Below are 18,409 nucleotides of genomic sequence, written 5' to 3' on the forward strand. Positions count from 1 at the left end.
CAAGGTAAAATGATATGTTACAGCATCACGATATAATGATTACTACGCTAAAATGATTCGCACGTTTAACTAGGTAACTATCTTAAGGAGACCAACTCATCTCTAAGAAACAAGAAATGAGTCCTAGGCTAAAATGATTTGCACGTCGAGCTACTTAAAAGCATTTTTCAACTTATTTCCGTTTGATAAAATTAGAAGTATTTATAAGTCAAGTACTTAAAAATCAAAATAAGTCATAAGTTGGTCTTCCATACTTAATGCTCGTTTGACGTAACTGACTTCAAATAGCTGATAAGTAGTAAGCACCGAAAAATCCTTTTAAGTATTGAAGATGATTTAATAAATAAATTGTATGTGTTTGAATAAACATACTAAAAAATGATAATAAGCAAATTAAGTGTCTGATAAAAATGGAATATTCTTAAAGTTGTTTAAACTTAACGTTAGATTTACAAGAGTTTAAATGTCCAAATTAAACCAAATACAAATTAAACCGAACACAAAATAGCTATTCCTCCCTTCAAACAACAACATACCCAGTATAATCCCACAAGGTGAGTTTGGGAGGATAGAGCGTACGCAGACCTTACCCCTACCTTGGAAGATAGGGCGGCTGTCTTCGATAGACCCAGCAGATGGGTTGTTCCCCTCTCAATGTTCTCAGGTTGTGGGTATGGTAAAATACTTGTTAAGAAGCGCAACCTCCTCCCTTAGTAATATGAAAAACATAAATAACAGTCCACCAAAATAATAGCCAACAATTGTATATCTTTATTTATTAATCTATAATATACATAAAATATACCTTTTTGATACGTAATACTATATATATTTTTGTATATTTGGCTAGCAAGTATAATTACTTTTTGCTGACCGACCAAATGAGTAACTTTGTCAATTAAAGGAACCCCAAAAAGATGGGCTCAAGCGTCACTCACCCATAGCCCGAGATCTATTACATTACTTAACCAGAGCATAAGGTGAAAAGGAAAGGGCGGGGGTGGGGGTTAAGTTCAATACACAAATGCAGATTTGACAAGTACAAGCTAGTGAAATACTTGCAGCATGGCCACTACTGGAGCAAGAGAACACAAGCCTCAACATTCGATCCATCAAATAACAAGGGATCTGCCATATGACTCATTTTTCATGGGTACATGTTCATTTCTTCAATCTGTTTTTCAACAGCAAAACCATTTACACTCTCAGGTGATTTACAAGTAACACAAACTCAAAATGTACAATTGCCAATCTTCTCTGTACTGACCACAAATAAAAACTGTGTAATGTGTTAAACCTATTCACTCTGCGGAAGACCAAACAACGGAAGTGCCAAAACCAGAAGGGAGGGCAGCAGCCTAACCCCCAGCACTTGGGTACACTGGCCTTGCATTTGTGGTCAAATATCTGTCGACAAAGATGGGTTGGTATTTGTAGCATGCAGGAAATATACACTGATTGCTCTTCACAGTCCTCCAACATGGCTTTGTACTCCGGCGTTCACTAGCAAAGTGGGCCTTCTGAGGTAACTGATCAGCTTGCACAATTGATAACTTCATCTTCCCACTTGGGCCTTGATATACATTGTTCGTGCTCTTCAAGAACTCTTCCTGCACGTGACCTATATCTGTCATATCGATCCGAGCAGGTGGCAATCCCCAATAGAATACGGCATTGGGCTCCGATGCATCTACGTCAACATACTCTGTTGGGTTGGGGTCACAAAACCCAAGCAACTCCTCCAGCTGCCAACCAAGAAAAGGAGCTTCAAAATACAACACTTGCAACATGAAATAAAAATAATATAGAAAATAGAACTACTTGTCAAAGGAGATTGCTTTATGCGTTCCCAGAAAAACCAGGCAGAGACTCCCAGAAACCGGGTAGAAAAAAAAAAAATCAAGAATCAAGTAACTCTCATCACATCTCTAGTCAACCATGTGGCAATATGTCAAAACTCAGATAATTTACTAGCCTCGTTGGTTCTATATGTACGTCAATGCTTTATTTAGATATAAGACTAGATTCAGAATCCATATGCTACAAATAAGATGGACGAAAAGATACAATACCACTAGCGGAACTTTGACAATACCAAGTAGTTTTCTACTTTTTTTTTTTTTTTTTTTTTTTTTTGATAAAGACCAAGTAGTTTTCTACTTGATGTCTCGAGAAGAAAAGAAACCAACAAAGATACAGCCCCCTTTTCCTTGATCAAATTACATAAGGAACTAAGCTGTCTTTAAATGTTTATAAAGTACTCCATATCTCAATGAGGATATTTATGAAATTTGGACAAGCAGTTGCACCCTTTAAAGAGGTAAATTAATCTACAATTATTTCCATCATGCAGTCAATGATTTCTTCTCCCAACGCTTAAAGATTTTATCCAAGTTTCCATTAACAAAGTGGCTGAACTGAAAATCTCTTGACCCTGAGTATCATCATAAACCTTACACAAAGATTTCTCAAATAATCGTCATCATGCACCAAAATAAAGACGAGTGCGATTGTCAAAAAGAATCATATCTCACCATGCATTATTGGAAGTCAACTGCATAACATAATCACTTCACTTACCCTCAGCCTATTGGATTACATAAAATGATATAGTTAAGTAAGCTCTAGCAAGTGAATTGCCTATACCAGAAGATTCAATATTGTGTTACAAGAAGGCATAATTACTTATCCACAACATATTGGATTATATTGAATCTATATAGTTCAGCAGGTTTCCCAAAAAGCTTATCGTGTGTCACCTTTGCTAATATTTTTTTTTCTAGTTCGAGGTCAAACTATGCAAAAAGCCATATATACAATTCATGCTTGACGAAAGCTAAGAGAGTTGAACGACAGAGAAACAATAAGTCAGTTGGCAGGTCACATACTTTGATAATTAGGCAGCGAAAGCGTGACTTGACACAACCCACCCAGTCACCTAGCTCATCTTTATCAGAAGTTGAGAGGAAAATTTTGACAAATTTCACATATTTTCTTGGATAAGGAAAGGGCTCAAACAGGATATTCCAATCAAAATCTGGCCTTAACATATCCTGCAGTCAAGACGACATGTGGTGAGTAGGGAAAGAAGAGCTTGGAAGGGAGGGAGGGAGAGGGGGGTGGGGGTGGGGGTGAGGACCACATTTGCAACATAATTATTGAGTCCCAAAAATCCTTCAACCAACAAGAAGGGACAAGCTCACAGATAAAGGGTGAAAAGGAAGCATTAAAGATTTAATTAGGACACAGTTATCAATAAATCAATACCAAAAGTGACATACCTTAGTCAGCAAATGCCCTCTAATGAACTCATTCTTGATTTTTAAAAATGTACTTCTGACAACGTTTGAATGACAAAATTCATATGGGCTACACGGTAACTGGATTGGCATCCACAAAACTTTATCAGTGGGAATAACTGGCCAAGCAACTCCATCTTGTAAAACTACTGGAGTCGGCCAATGCCAAAAGGCAAATGTCTTGAAGAAAACAAAAATAAGTGCACTCAAGCTGGCTGTTGGATGCCTTTGACAGATGAATGCTGAAAGTACTGCTAAGTGAACTCCTCCAAAGAATCCGAGCAACTGCAGGTCATTTCTTCATTAGTTTATTTCACGATCAAGATGAAGTTTGGTCAGAGTGAAACTTTAAAATAGAGAAGCAGTATAAAAAGTCCACAATCCTTACATTCCCATAAACTCCACGTTTCTTTGCCCATAGTTTAACACAACGCAGAACTGCCTGGAATATCTGTAGGATATCACCACAAATTCAACTATGTAAGTCACGGTAATTCTGACTAAAGAGCACCAATTAAGAACTTTTAACATACTGACACAGCCCAAGAATATCCCAAAACGAGAACAGGCTAATTATTGTATTCAACTACGGAAGAATCAATATTCGCGGGTATGTTCCAACTACTAGAGTATCTTCAAATAAGTTCTGCTCCGTACATCATATCTCAAAAAGTTGATGGTGACTGATTTATCAACTAAATCAAAGTTTCTAAAGCCTCTTTCTTGACTTCATATAACCATAATCGAACTCATGACGATAATCGAACTCATGAAGTACCCCCGGTAAGAGTTCAGAATTCAGAATAGTACATCACTACAATCTCAATAAAGTTAAGTGAACCATAACTTAAACAAAATTAAGAAGAAAGAGTATTTCAATCAGTAAAACCACAAGTCAAGTAAATTCTTTGTCCGTTTTCTAGTTTTAGTAAAATATAACACCGCTCTCCTAGATTCACTACACAAACTGAAAGAATTAACTATTTGGAACCATTACTTACCTCTACATTTGGCACAAGTTGAAGGATCCTCCTATTTGCACGTACTCCAGACAGACTTTTCCAGCTTGTATCATCAATATTCTTAAGGAAGAATGGGTTGAATACATCCACATCCTGGCCATATCAGAGAACACTAATATGATGTAACAATTCATTCAGAAATCATATATTTATTTATATTAGAGAAAGACATTAATGAGAACTTTGTTTTCTTTTGCAAATGAGCAGGTTTGAGGTGTCATGACTTGCTATGGATACTCAAACTATTGACTATTGATCACAATAACAACAATATAAGTGTAAACTCACCTCAGGTATAGATATTACTTTCAGTCGTGCATATGGAAGATCAATAGAGATCCCATCAAATTTGAATCGCATCAGAGGAACCTTTGCACCTTTGACACAGTGGATATCTGATACTTCTGGTCTGCTCACGAGCATGTTGTGCAGAACAATGAAAAAGTCTTCCTACAATGATACACACATCAAAATCTGCACAACCTCAATCAGATTCAAAGAAGCTAATAAGAAAAGGACTCACTGCTATTGTTGCAAAGCCCGGTCCAACACACAATGCATCAATATCTGACTCCGAATTATGAACCTGAAGAGAATAAAACAAGTCAGAACATGAGGAAACTGCAACTTTGATTTTAAAAGTGGAAGAGAAGTAACAAGTAAATTGCATTCTCCCAGGGCGTAGATCGATAGTGTTCAATTACTGGTTAAAGTAGAACTGCATTTTGCAACACGAAAATGTCAGCTTGATAACAAGAACAGAAATTATTATCCACAAATCTGCCATCGTACTACTGCATTCTCTAATGAAACAAAAGAAAGAGAACTGTCAAGTAATGGATAAAGACTTACTCCTAGACCGTATGATCCATATGTCAATATTGTGCCAGAGGCAAACCTGAGGTATCTTTTGGGGAGACCACGATGGTAAGCCACTGTCTTAACCCATTCCTTCACTATCTGATAAATGAAAACAAACAAACAATGTAACTGAGTTAATCGCTCTTGCCAAGAAAAAAACAGCTCTCTGGTACGGAATTTACATAATAGAGAAACAACTAGCACTTCTAGGAGTTGTTTAACCTTTTAGAAATTTATAGTCATTAAAATATATAAAGAACTTCTAGTACTCTTTATTTTTATTTTATACAACATTGGCTTGAGATGAGTTTGAATGGAGTAACATGATTAGTGAGGATTTACAGCCAACCCAACTTGTTTGGGACCGAGGCATAGTTGTTGTTGTAAAAACAACATGAAAAACTCTGACGAATCACGAGTAACAGGTGAAGCTTATTTTGTTTTGTTGTTTTATTTCCATATCTTATTCTTTGGCACATTTATTTTACAAATTAATTTACTACTCCATCTTGTTTTCATTCTTTAGATAGCTCTTTTCTTGCAATATGATTCATGGATTCCATAAACCTATCAAAGAGATACTCCCTCCGTCCCAAAATAAGTGTCACTTCAGCAAAAGAAACATGTCCCAAAATAATTGTCGCTTTAGGAATTCAAGACAAAAATAGTAGTAGTTGTTTCCAACTATACTACTTCTTCTTAATAGTGCTCAATTCTCAAAAAAAGGGGTAACTTAGTTAACTATCCCTTGTATTTATTATTTTTCTTAATGGGCGTGAAATGAGCTAAAACGACATTTCTTTTGTGATGAAGGGAGTAATTCATTGTTGACCTGCACAGTGATTTCTAAAGGAAGTACCTGTTTGAGCTTGTGAATAGCATTTCTCCTCTTTATTTCCTCCTCTGGAGAGGGCACTAAATCCTCATCGCCCATCATCTGCTTATAAACAAAGCCACATTAAACAGAAAGCACAAAACATCAGTATTAAGGGTAGGGGAGAAGAAAAGGAAATTATAACAATAATACACACAGCCACAAAGCTGACACTCTCAGCCACACCAAGCACATACCAGTAACGATGTGGGACATAACAAAAATGTACTCTTACGATGAGGAGAATTGCAAATTAACGGTACTTTTTCAGTATATATGAATTTCAATGTTAACAACAAAAAAGAATTAATCTAGTCCGAATTAGCAACGAAAGTTTATTCAAAAAGGAGGGTCAAACATTTGAGAGGTCAAGAATATACAAACCTGAAACAGAGACATTGACCTTTCCATCTCTGTTCTTAGAATCACATCTAAGTTTCGCCGAAAACCCATAACCTGAGGCACTGATGAATCAAGATTCGAATTTGGATGCAACCCAATTGGCTGTACAAACGGATAATTCACATGTCCAGGATCAACAATTAATTGTTGCTTTACAAGATTGCCAAATTCCATGCACAAATCTTTAATTGGAATTCAAGAAGATGAAAGTATCTTGACTCTTGAGTCTTTTCAAGTAAGAAAATGTAAAGGGAAAATAAACAAAAACCCCTTATTAAAAACAAGCTTTAGAAACAATTCCGTTAGGAAATATATATGAGAGATATTGGTGATCTTGATTGTCTTTAAACCCTTGAGGAAAAAAAGGGGGTTTTGTTTTTAGAAGGGAAGAATATGAAGAAAGAATTATGGTGATCTCTTCTTGTGTTGTGAATTTTGGTATGGAAACAGGGGAAAGAAACGGGAATTCTTTTGGTGTGTGGTTAGAGGTGAAAACGTGTTAACATGCTGTTGGGGCAATGTGTTCTCATTTAAAATTTTGACACCTAGGCTATACTCTGTGTGTTACATCATCGTAAGTAAGGGTGTGTTTGGTTAATAAAAACATACCAAGATATTCCCCAACCCACACGTACACCCCCACACCCACAAACCCAATTCCCCCGCCCCCGCCCCGCCGCATAGCCTACGCACTTCTCACTATCAAAAGTTGCTCTCCAAATTTAAAAACTTCACAGTGATTTTGCTTTGAATAGATGCACATGCTTTTAAAAGTCATTTTTCAACTTGCATAAGACAAATAAAAAAATTACTTATTTTCCGAGAAAATATTTTCAGTTATACCAAACACACCCTAAAAGGAAAATTTATATTGATGAATCATGAATGTGATTAATATATTTTAAGTTCTAGATACTCTATCACTTTTCTTTTTTTTTTTTTTTCATTAGAAGAATATTCGGAATCTTATTCAAGACCTAAATAAAGAAAAAAAACAATAATAAACTGAAAACTAGATTAGGAAGGGACTTCTACGTTACTCCCTTGTCTTTTAGGTTAAGGAAACAATAGCTTCCTGGTCTTTTGAATAAGAAAGGGAACCGATACAAGCCGAGTTGCTTCAAGGACATTTAGAGAACTATCCCGGGGCTTCCAAGTGTGGATGATAGCATGGATGATAGCATGGGAGGATGGATTGGAGATGGATGAGCATCGAAGTGGCCAAATGACTAAAGGATGGCTATGATTGCAAAAGAGGCTATTTCATAAATTCAAGACTTTCATCTTTTCCCAAGGAAGACTAGCCAAACAAGGTTCTTACTTTATTAAGGGTAGTTATGTAATAGCATAGTTGTCTTCCTTAGCTTTCTAGTATAAATAGTAGGTCTTTTATTTCATTATGGAGCTTTTTATGAATTGATGAATATTTTGAGTGTTTTAGAGTTATCTCTAGAGAGAGAAACTTAGGAGAGGCTTATGGAATTAAGCTCTTGTTGATTCTTGTTGTTGAGAGGATTGATTGCTTGGGAATTCAATTCTCTTGAGGTCATCTTAAGAGATTAGATGCTTAATAGTGTGTAATTAGGAGGTCTTAACTAATCTAGAGTTTTGGTTGCCTAATTGTGCCTATTTTTGTGTCAATCTATCTATCTTTTCTTTTCCTTGTCATTTTATTGTTTCCGCGTATCCGTTCTTGTATCAATTGGTATCGGAGCCACTAATAGATTTGCCCTAGCAAATCTAGTCTTGGCTTTTGATTCTACAAAAAAAAAAAAAAAGGCGAATTTCTTGTTGATTTTGTTGAATCTAGTGTTAGATTAGAGTTTCCTAGTGTTTCTAGAGTCTAAATCTTTAATTTCGAGTCATTTTTGAGTCATTCACTATTAAAGGGGTTTGAAGGTCTAAGAACTCAAAGTGGGTCTTGTAGAAGAAGGGAAAATTGGAGATTGAAAGTTATTGGGCTTTGTTCTTCTAGTAAAGGAGGGTAGGAATCCGAAATTTGGAGGAAATTGGCAAAGGATTGAAGGGTCTACCATTTTTGAAATTTGAAGCTTTGAAAAACTTGAAGAACAAGTTGATGGGTCTTGTTGCTTAGGTGGAAATTGGAGGCTAAGGGTTATTGGGTTTTGTTCTCTACAACAATGAGACCCTGGATCTAGATTTTGGAGTGATTTGGAGGTGAATTAAGGGTGATTGGACTTTTGAATGTTCTTGAAGTTCTTGAAGACATAGAAGAAAATGACCAAAAAGCTTGTTTGATCCAAAAATATTTAGGTCAAGTGTAGAAAATTGTTTGTTGGGCCAAAAGAGCAAAAAAAAGATTGTGTGGGCCCAAGAAGTTCACAAATTTCAGAAAAAAATCCAACCCAAAATTCAGGGACCCACGTGCAAAAAAATACGTCACTGAAGTAAATATACGGTCCAACTTTACAGACTGTAAAATATTTACGGCCGTAAAACCGGGCGTGAATTGGTTCCAGAAAGCAAATCTCTGAAGATATTTTCATGGTACAAAAATACGGATCGTAAAATGCACTTCTGAAATGCATTTTATGCTTCCTTTTGTGGCTTACTGTTCCCAATTTATGGTTTCAATTGACGGGCCGTAAAAAAATACGGTCCATATATTATACAAGTCTCAACCGTAGATTTCAACAGTAAAAAAAAAATACGGACCGTAAAATGCACTCCTCAAATGCATTTTATACTTCCGCTTGTGGGCCTACTTCGGCCATTTGCAGGGTCACATTTCATGCCATGAAAAACACATATGTGAAGTCTCAACCCCTAATTCCACCTGCATTTTCCCGAAATTTCATTGCAAGTTTGTTCTTCAACCCTGTTTCATCTCTTCTTCATTTCTAGGTTTCTCTAGATAATTGATAATTCTTTTTCTTAGCTAATTACTTTAAGTAATTGTCCTTACTTAGTGGATAATTAGTTCTTGTGTCCGTATTTCTTTCGTGCTATTTCTTTTTGTGCTTTTCTTATTTTTTTGTTTCGTTGTTAACTTCTTGATTCAAGTCCGTTAGCTTAAATTGAGTCTTCCTTTCTTTGGTTGAACAAGAATCCACTCTGATCTCAAGTAGCAATTGTGCACCTTGCGAACCACCGGATCTAAACAAGAATCAACATCGGCCGATCAAATTGAGTGGTAAAAGGCGAGAGAGTGTGAGTTCATTTGAGTGATGCTAGTCAAACACAAAAGAGTTTAAACACAAGTGTGGTGAGATTCCTATACTACTAACGTTGTTTGCTTGTTTTTAAGTGTTCTTAAGCAGGTACGATGACGACGGTGAAGGAAACTCAAGTTCCCACCGGGGAACCTACACTTGGTGATATGATGGCTATGTTAACTAAAACGAAGAGTCTAATGGATAACCTAGAGAGGAAGATGGGATTAATAAAGGGAAGTAAGAAGGAGAATATGGTGGAACGTTAGAGAACTTAAAAGAAGATCTACCCAAATACTCATGGGGGTATGTGGTATTATGAGATTCCGCCTTATGATTGATGATTCTTATAGCCATAATTTTGTTTCCTCTAATGTGGTTAATCGGCTGGGCTTACCTTACTTGATGAAGAGATATGCTTATTATGATCAAAAAGGAAATTGGGTTGATAAAGTGATTAAGGTATTGTTTTCTTGTGGAGACTACCAAGAGGAAGTTTGGTGTAACGTACTTCCTTTGTCCTATTGTGACTTGTTCTTGGGACTTGATTAGTTTAAAAGTCATGGGCTATCATATGAGCAAAAATAGTACAAGTATGTAGTGGACAAAAAGGGGAAACTTCTCTTTCCAACCATATCCCCTAAAGATGAACTTGAGAGACAAAAGACAGAGAGGAGTAAGGGGGTGTAAAGTGGCAACTCCTGAGTGGAAAAATGAGAAGATGTGCAGAGTGATGTGAGAGAGTTGCCACAATTTCAATCTGAAGGGGGAAAGAAAAATAAGACCATCTCTATGATTGGTCAAGTGAGCTTACCATGGGTAGCTCAAAGTAAAGATCATATCTTGTGTGAACTTCAAGGTACAATAGCTAAACTTAATACTTCCAACTCTTTGAATAAACAAGTTTGTGATGAGAGTATGATTAGTAGCTTGTCTTTGTGTGAGATTAATGATTCTTTGCCATGTAATGATAATGTAATTGTTGAAAGTGTCTCTACACTAGTTGATCCTATTGATGACCGAATTGATCCTTCTTGTGAGGTCGATTCGTGTCCACCTAGTGTCGGCACTTGTGATTTGAATGATGGTATATGGATGATCAATTTGAGTGTATTGACAACCCACTAGTCGAGGTATCTTGTGATGTGCTTAATGGACCTCCGATTAGTGATGATGTGAATGTAGTTGATCATTTGAATGAGTGTGACACACCGTCATTGTTTAGTAAATGTGAAAATGAGCCTCTTAATCTTGCTTTAGTGTTATGTGATGAGACTCAAAATTGTGATGATGATGTGTGTCATGTAGGTAGTCATATGAATGAAAGTACTTTGAAAGATGACGTTTGTCTTTGTGAGAATGAAATTGCATGTTTTGACTCCTCATTGTTCATGAATTACTCTCTCTTAAAAGATAATGTCTTATTTGATGCTAACATGACTATTGAAAGTGAAGTGTCTTGTGGAATGTATTGTAATGTTGAAAGTGTAGCCACTTTTGGGGGCTATATGGTATTTGAAAACCCACTATGGAATGATGACGCTCTTCCCTATGATGGAGACATTCCCTTAGAGAATGATGATACATTTAAGGGGAAGGAGTGTTTTGAAATGGAAGGTGATACTTGTTTGGAAATTGCTGATTCTTCCTTGAGTGTTCTGAATGTTCGTGGCATGCCTGACCTTGTGTTTGAACTTATTAATGACCCTACATTTGAGGACACCATAGATGATGTTATTTTGCGTGACACCTTTCTTTACTATCTATTTGCATATGATAACATTCATGTTATTGTTGGGAGTTCATTTGAGTTGGGCGGGGTCCTATTGGGGTACTTAGTTGTTGCCTTACCTACGATATGTGGGTATTTTTTCCTTTTGACCCCGGTGAAGTCTTAACTTTGTGTGATTGGTATCATTTTGCAATTGGGGATCATTTGTGTGTCATGCCAACTTGGTATCTTGAAACCATTGGCTCCTTTAGAATATCCTCATTTCTTGATCTTTGGGATAGCCAAGTCCTTGGTGCTCTACTTGATAGCTTATTTTTAATGAAAATGGTTGATACTTGGCTATATCACAAGTTTGTGTTTACTTGGTTGGGTGGTAGATTGGTCCACCCTAACACTAACCCTCATCCTTTGAGGACTTGGTTTTTGTTTGTCTCCTTTATGGTGTTGCAAGGTATAGATTCGAGGACGAATCCTTTTCAAGAGGGGAGAATGATATAAGCCGAGTTGCCTCAAGGACATTTAGAGAACCGTCCTGGGGCTTCCAAGTGTGGATGATAGCATGGGAGGACAGATTGGAGATGGATGAGCATCAAAGTGGCCAAATGAGTAAAGGATGGCTATGATTGCAAAAGAGGCTACTTCATAAATTCAAGACTTTCATCTTTTCCCAAGGAAGACTAGCCAAACAAGGCCCTTACTTCATTAAGGGTAGTTATGTAATAGCATAGTTGTCTTCCTTAGTTTTCTAGTATAAATAGTGGGTCTTTTATTCATTATGGAGCTTTTTATGAATTGAGTGAATATTTTGAGTGTTTTAGAGTTATCTCCAGATAGAGAAACTTGTGAGAGGCTTATGGAATTAAGCTCTTGTTGATTCTTGTTATTGAGAGGATTGGTTGCTTGGGAATTCAATTCCCTTGAGGTCATCCTAAGAGATTATGTGCTTAATAGTGTGTAATTAGGAGGTCTTAACTAATCTAGAGTTTTGGTTGCTTAATTGTGCCTATTTTTGTGTCAATCTATCTATCTTTTCTTTTCCTTGTCATTTTGTTGTTTCCGCGTATCCGTTTTTGTATCAGGAACCCTTTTATTTAAAAGTCCACCATAAAAAAAAGGAAAAAATCATTGATTGGAATTGTAAAATATCTACATTATCCATTGTTAGGAGGGAAAACTTTAATGATTACAAAATAGTCAATTGTTTTATTCAAAGAAAAATACTTTTAAAATGCATATTATTACACTAATAACATAAATTTGGAGTTCAACTATGATTATGAAGAAAAAATGGTTCAAATATGTTTCTATGAGGTAATGCTATAGGTAATCATACGCTACCTCCTGAACAGTTAGATTTAAAGCAGGGAGAATCGAAATAGAATAGGAAAAAAACGTACTCCCTTTGTCCCAATTTATGTGATATACTTTTCTTTTTAGTATGTCCCAAAAGAAATGACACATTTCATTATTTGGCAACAACTTAACTTTAAACTTTACGTTATACGCTTAACGAGATGATCTATAACCACACAAACATCTTTGGCTTGTTTTAGATCACAAGATTCAAACGTCTTTCTTTATTTCTTAAACTCCATGCCCAGTCAAACTGTATCACATAAATTGGGACAGAGTGTATATATATATATATATAACTCTCTTAGGCCATCCTTGATATTTATTTATTTTAATCAAATTTTTAACATTTCCACTCGTATTTCTCTCAAAACATTTGCTAAAAATTAAAATCACCTTATAACCAAGTCTATAATTATTCACATTCATTGCCCATAAAAGGGAAAGGCATTTATAATATAATGCATAACGGGGTCTTATCGTTACAACTTAATTGTCTTGGAAACAAAAGAGACTCAATCAAAAGCATAATTACAGAACCTAAACGGCTCGTCACCATGAATCTGAACAAGGTATGAACAAGTTAACTAGTGAACTAATAAATCTGAACAAGGTACGAACATGTAACTATCCTCATGAATGCAGCAATATCATGAGATTGGACACAACAAATCAAAATACAAATATCTTACTAAACAAAAGCAAAACAGAATTGTTTAGGTCTTTTTCTTGATTAGTTTATACTTTTCTCCCTTACGCTAATGAGTTTAAGCTTTGCGTACAATAACACATATGTATCATGTTATATTGATTTGGTTTACGTTAGTTTAATAATATGCAATTATATAGATGCTTCTGTTTGAATCAAAATAATTGACCATATTGTTGGAATCCTTGAAGTTTTTGATACCAAAACGCAGGTATCGAAGGGAATTTGGGACGGAAATGCATAAAGAAGAAGGAAGAAAGAAAGAGAGAGAGAGAGAGAGAGAGAGAGAGAGAGAGAGAGAGAGAGAGAGAGAGAGAGAAATATTAGATAAAGGGAAAGAGATCTCAATTGTATTATATACAAAGTGTGTGACTGCTATTAGCCTATTACTGTACATATTACTATTTATACGCAAAGTAAAATAAAGAGAACAATTCGAACTGAGCTGAAACTGAAACCAACTGCTTTTCCCTTTAACACTCTATTAACCAACTTTTGAATTCTTTCACTCAGCATTTGGCTCCTTTGCTGAGCTGGAAGAAATGTCCACCTTTGCACCCCTATTCTGTGTGTCAATAACCCTCTGTTGAACAACATTCTTCTCTCCGAGGATGAATTGACGAAATCTGATACGCAAAGCGGAGGCAAACTCCCAAGTAGCATAAGAGGCATCGAGATCAGACCATAAAGCATTGGGCAACAACTTTATTCCCCTTCTTAACCATTATCTTGGTTGGGACAGACTCTGAAGAATGACATAAGGAGATGGATTGATGGATGACAAGAGGGTCAACTATCATTGAAGGAATATCATAGCAGAATTTGAGCTAAGAGGTGGAATGTAGGGTGGATCAGAACTTCAGGAGGTAACGGAAAGGTATAGGCCACAACATCCACCTTAGTAACAATAGGGTAAGGACCAAAGTACCTGGAAGTGAGTTTTATGGCATGGAAAAGAAGTAAGGGATGACTGCCTATAGGGTTGAAGTTTGACAAAAAACTTAGTCCCCAACCTGGAAATTCATCAGTCATATGGGCATTGACTTTAGATTTTGTTTAGCCTACTGAAGTTTAAATTCCCTAAGAAGCAAATTTAAATTATGCTTTAAAGCCTATTAAATAAATTTAGGGATTAGTTAAATTGTAATTTTATAAGGTGCTTTCGGTGCGGTTTATTAGCATCGGATGCTTGTTGTACCGGATTGGGGCATTAGCATCATATGCTTCTTAGCAATTTTTATCCTTTGAGAAAGAGGAATTAGGATTGGGATAATTACCTAACAAGGAATTAAGCTAATTAAGATATTGATTCGTGCTAATTAACAGGTTTTTAAATAGAGATAGGCATAATCCAACTTGGGCTCTAAGTTAATTGGATCCAATGCAATTCTATTAACTTGAGAAAGTTAATTAAGGTTAGACCACTCAATATTGAGGAATATTGAGTGTGTATCTTAGGATTGATGGTCATAACAAGACCAATAACATAGGCAAGATTACTAGGAACTAAACCATTACACTCTAAAAGCATTGAAATTAGTTATGAACTTCGTTGCTAATCCGTCGCTAAATTGCTTCTAGCTAATACAATTTTTTTAATTATCTGTCGCTAATCCATAGCTAAATGAGATTAGGGACAAATTTTGTTGTTTAGCTACAGACTTTGTCCATCGCTATATCTTATTTTTTAGTAGTGTTAGATTCACACCCAGGAAGAGAACAACCCCAAGCCTCATCTCTATTTGATACATCTTTATATATTTACGCACATCAAGTGTTTTAATCACTCTTTAGTCCAGCCTAATATTGAATTAGATATTTGCACATACATTAACTATAACCCTACACTCAATTTCTCTGCGGATACGATCGCGACTTCATTGAGTCACTACATTTGGAATGACTATTTTATGTCTTACTGTGAGTTGTAATTTGAACGGATAAATACAATTGACATAGGCATGACATACAGTGCTATACATTGACATCATACACAAAATATTCAAAAACATACACGTCACATACACATAATACATAGAGTTATGCAAACTTGTACGACATTGTATGTATCCGTATGCCATGTGAATGTCACTGTAGATACAATGTGATACATATGATATACAATAACATACATTCGGCTTACACCAAATATACTCTAGAGACATATATTCGTTCAACCTTTAAAGCACCTCCACAAACCACCACAATCACCACTCATTTCACCATAACAAATACAAAAATTCATACACAGACACAGAAAAAAGAATTTCATCGGAGCTAGATCTGTCCAAATCTGTCTTGCCGAAGCTATTTCATCGAAGAAAGACCGCTCAACTAAACTTTCATGGTATTTGAGGGCGAGGTGTTTTCAGGTGCTTTAGAAGGCAAAATCGATAAGGATTTACTCTGACACCAAAGAAGGAAAAGAGGATGTCGTCGTCGTTACGACAGTGGCCGAAGTTGTGTGGAAGGGAGATGGGTCGGCTGCTGGAGTATTTGGGAGATAAGGATTAGAGTCAGAGGCGGATCCAGGATTTAGATTCTGTGGGTTCAATCTTAAGAATTTTAGTATTGAACTCATTATATTTTAAAAGTTATGGGTTCATATCTACTATATATAGGCTAGATCCGCCCCTGATTAGAGTTAGGTTGTAGTGAGAGAGCGCGCAAATATGAGCCTAATATCAAGGGACCCCATATATTGATAAATTATTATATTTGTAAACTCTTGTTTTGTTTAGTAATTAGTTGAAAGTTTCTTTAAAACTGATAATTAAGGGTCATTTTTCATCATATAGCATGAAATGAATTTAAAACATAACTAGTTTTTGTGAAGTGTCTAGAGTTTAGCAAGATGGGGACAAATTTCATACCTCTTATTTATACTTCTTCTTATTCATACTTCTTTGTCTTCTTGCAATGGCACATGAAACTCCATTTTCAAACAATATCACTACAAATCAATATGTAAAATTTGAGGGTTAGTGATTTGTATTTTGATTTATTATGGATGAAGCTCCTTGCAACAATAATGCAATATCTCGTTTTCTTGCAAAGACATATAAAATTTGATTTTATAAACTGATTTGTAGCAATTATTGCCTTAAAATTGAATTCAATCATACAAGACTTATCAGCCATACAGGGGAAAACTTCATACTTGAGATTTGAAGTTAGAATTTGTCAATTGACAACTTTTATATCTTTGAGCGGAAGTTTTCAAACTTCAGCCTAAAGGTTAGAAGTTATGGATTGGTAAGTCTAACTTCAGACCCGACTAAAGTTTGAAATGTCATTCCAATTCCAGACTCAAAGGACTGAGTTTGAAACTTCATACATGAGGGTTAATATTTGATTATGAGGTGTTATATTTAATTATTTTGTTATATTTCTAATAACGATCCTTTAGACAACAATTTGGGCACTTCTCCTGATTTTGACAAATACAAAAAATAAAGTGGACTTAGAGCATGTCTGGCCAAATTGCCAAAAAAACGGTTATTGAGAAGCATTTTTGTTAAAACAGTTTTTCTGAAAAGTACTTCTGGAGGAAAACAGTTTGTGTTTGGCCAATTCATTTCATATGTGTTTCCAACATTTGATAAGTAGATTATGTTTGGTTAATATTTTCAAAAAGTGTTTTTGCATGTCAAATTACAAAAAAGGACGAGTATCAAGGCACGTTCCACGATTAAGATTATTGAAACAAAAAAAAAATTAATAAAAATATTTATTCTAAAAGACTTTAAAGTTATGTAAGAACTATTAGCTTGTATTTTTTCATAGTGATGGCATTGTTATTTCGGAAAAGGCTCAAATATGCCATCCAACTATCGGAAATGACTCATTTATGTCACTCGTCAATAGTTTGGCTCATTTATGCCATCAAACTATAGGAAATGGCTCATTTATGCCATCAAATTATAGGAAATGGCTCATTTATGCCACTCATCAATAGTTTGACTTATTTATGTCATCGCCCGTTACCAAAATGATTCATCCATGCCATTTTTCATTAACGCCGATTTTATAATACCAGATATGACGCGTGGCCTCCAACTAGATTATGATTGTGGATTGGTAAGGTGTATGAGTCGGATTTTTTATTAATTTGGTATTTAAAATTGAGCTGGTTTAATTAAATGACGTAGAACTCTAATTGGAGGCCACGTGTCATATCTGGCATTATAAAATCGGCGTTAATGAAAAACAGCATGGATGAGTCATTTTAGAGCAGGCGATAAGCATAAATAAGTCAAACTATCGATGAGTGGTAAGATAAATGAGTCATTTCCTATAGTTTGATACGTATATATACGATTTCCTATTCGATGGCATAAATGAGCCAAACTATTGACGAGTGACATAAATGAGCCCATTTCCGATAGTTGGATGATATATTTGAAATTTTCCGTTGTTATTTTAAAGAGGAAACCGGAGAAATAGAAGAAAAAGACGGTAGAACAAAAAGAGAAGTAACACATATTTATAATTGACGGAGTATTCAAAAAAGGAAGAGCCAGACAAGAAGGAGCAGTGAGATTAAGAAAAAAAAGAAAAGAAAAAGACGTGGTAGAGACCAAAAAGATAAAACGAAAACAAGTTTGTATTTAAGTGAAAGATAAATAGTTTGGTCAATATAAATTTATGGTAATTTTTTTTCTTTAATCTACTTATGAGGAAAGCAAGAAATTATAATTTCTTTCCAACAACAGAAAATTGGCTTTTGTCCTACCCAAAAGCACTTTTTTCTTCATGAAATAACTCAAATCTACAAAATAATAATACTTTTTTTTTAAAAAAAGGCTTTTACCTTTCAAGAAACATAGCCTGCTTGACCAAGCTCCAGCTTAGAAGCCAAAAGTGTTCTTTTTTTTTTTTTTTTTTTTTTGGGAAAAGGGTCAAATTTACCCTTCAAGTATGGTTTATAGTTTAAATTTGCCCTTCGTCAAAATTTGGGATCAAATTTGCCCTCTCCGTCAAA

The 18,409-nt window shown here is 35.4% G+C and overlaps 1 protein-coding gene across 2 annotated transcripts; it reads right to left on the reverse strand.

Annotated features, from left to right (window-relative positions):
* Positions 1-1,076: 1,076 nt before the first annotated feature.
* On the reverse strand, positions 1,077-6,820 carry LOC132034461 (nuclear poly(A) polymerase 3-like). Of its 2 annotated transcripts, none has more exons than XM_059424821.1 (10): positions 6,441-6,820; positions 6,042-6,122; positions 5,174-5,281; positions 4,845-4,907; positions 4,610-4,771; positions 4,301-4,414; positions 3,688-3,750; positions 3,282-3,584; positions 2,889-3,053; positions 1,077-1,745 (listed from the first exon to the last, which is right to left on the reverse strand). In XM_059424821.1, exons 1-10 carry the CDS (start codon positions 6,630-6,632, stop codon positions 1,359-1,361), a joined length of 1,638 nt encoding a protein of 545 aa, XP_059280804.1. In that variant the 5' UTR covers positions 6,633-6,820; the 3' UTR covers positions 1,077-1,358. The 2 variants fall into 2 exon arrangements, with proteins under 2 accessions (XP_059280804.1, XP_059280805.1); XM_059424822.1 differs by having other exon boundaries at positions 6,042-6,119; positions 6,441-6,819.
* Positions 6,821-18,409: the final 11,589 nt, after the last annotated feature.

This window comes from Lycium ferocissimum, chromosome 10, assembly GCF_029784015.1.
Source record: "Lycium ferocissimum isolate CSIRO_LF1 chromosome 10, AGI_CSIRO_Lferr_CH_V1, whole genome shotgun sequence".
NCBI lineage: Eukaryota > Viridiplantae > Streptophyta > Magnoliopsida > Solanales > Solanaceae > Lycium > Lycium ferocissimum.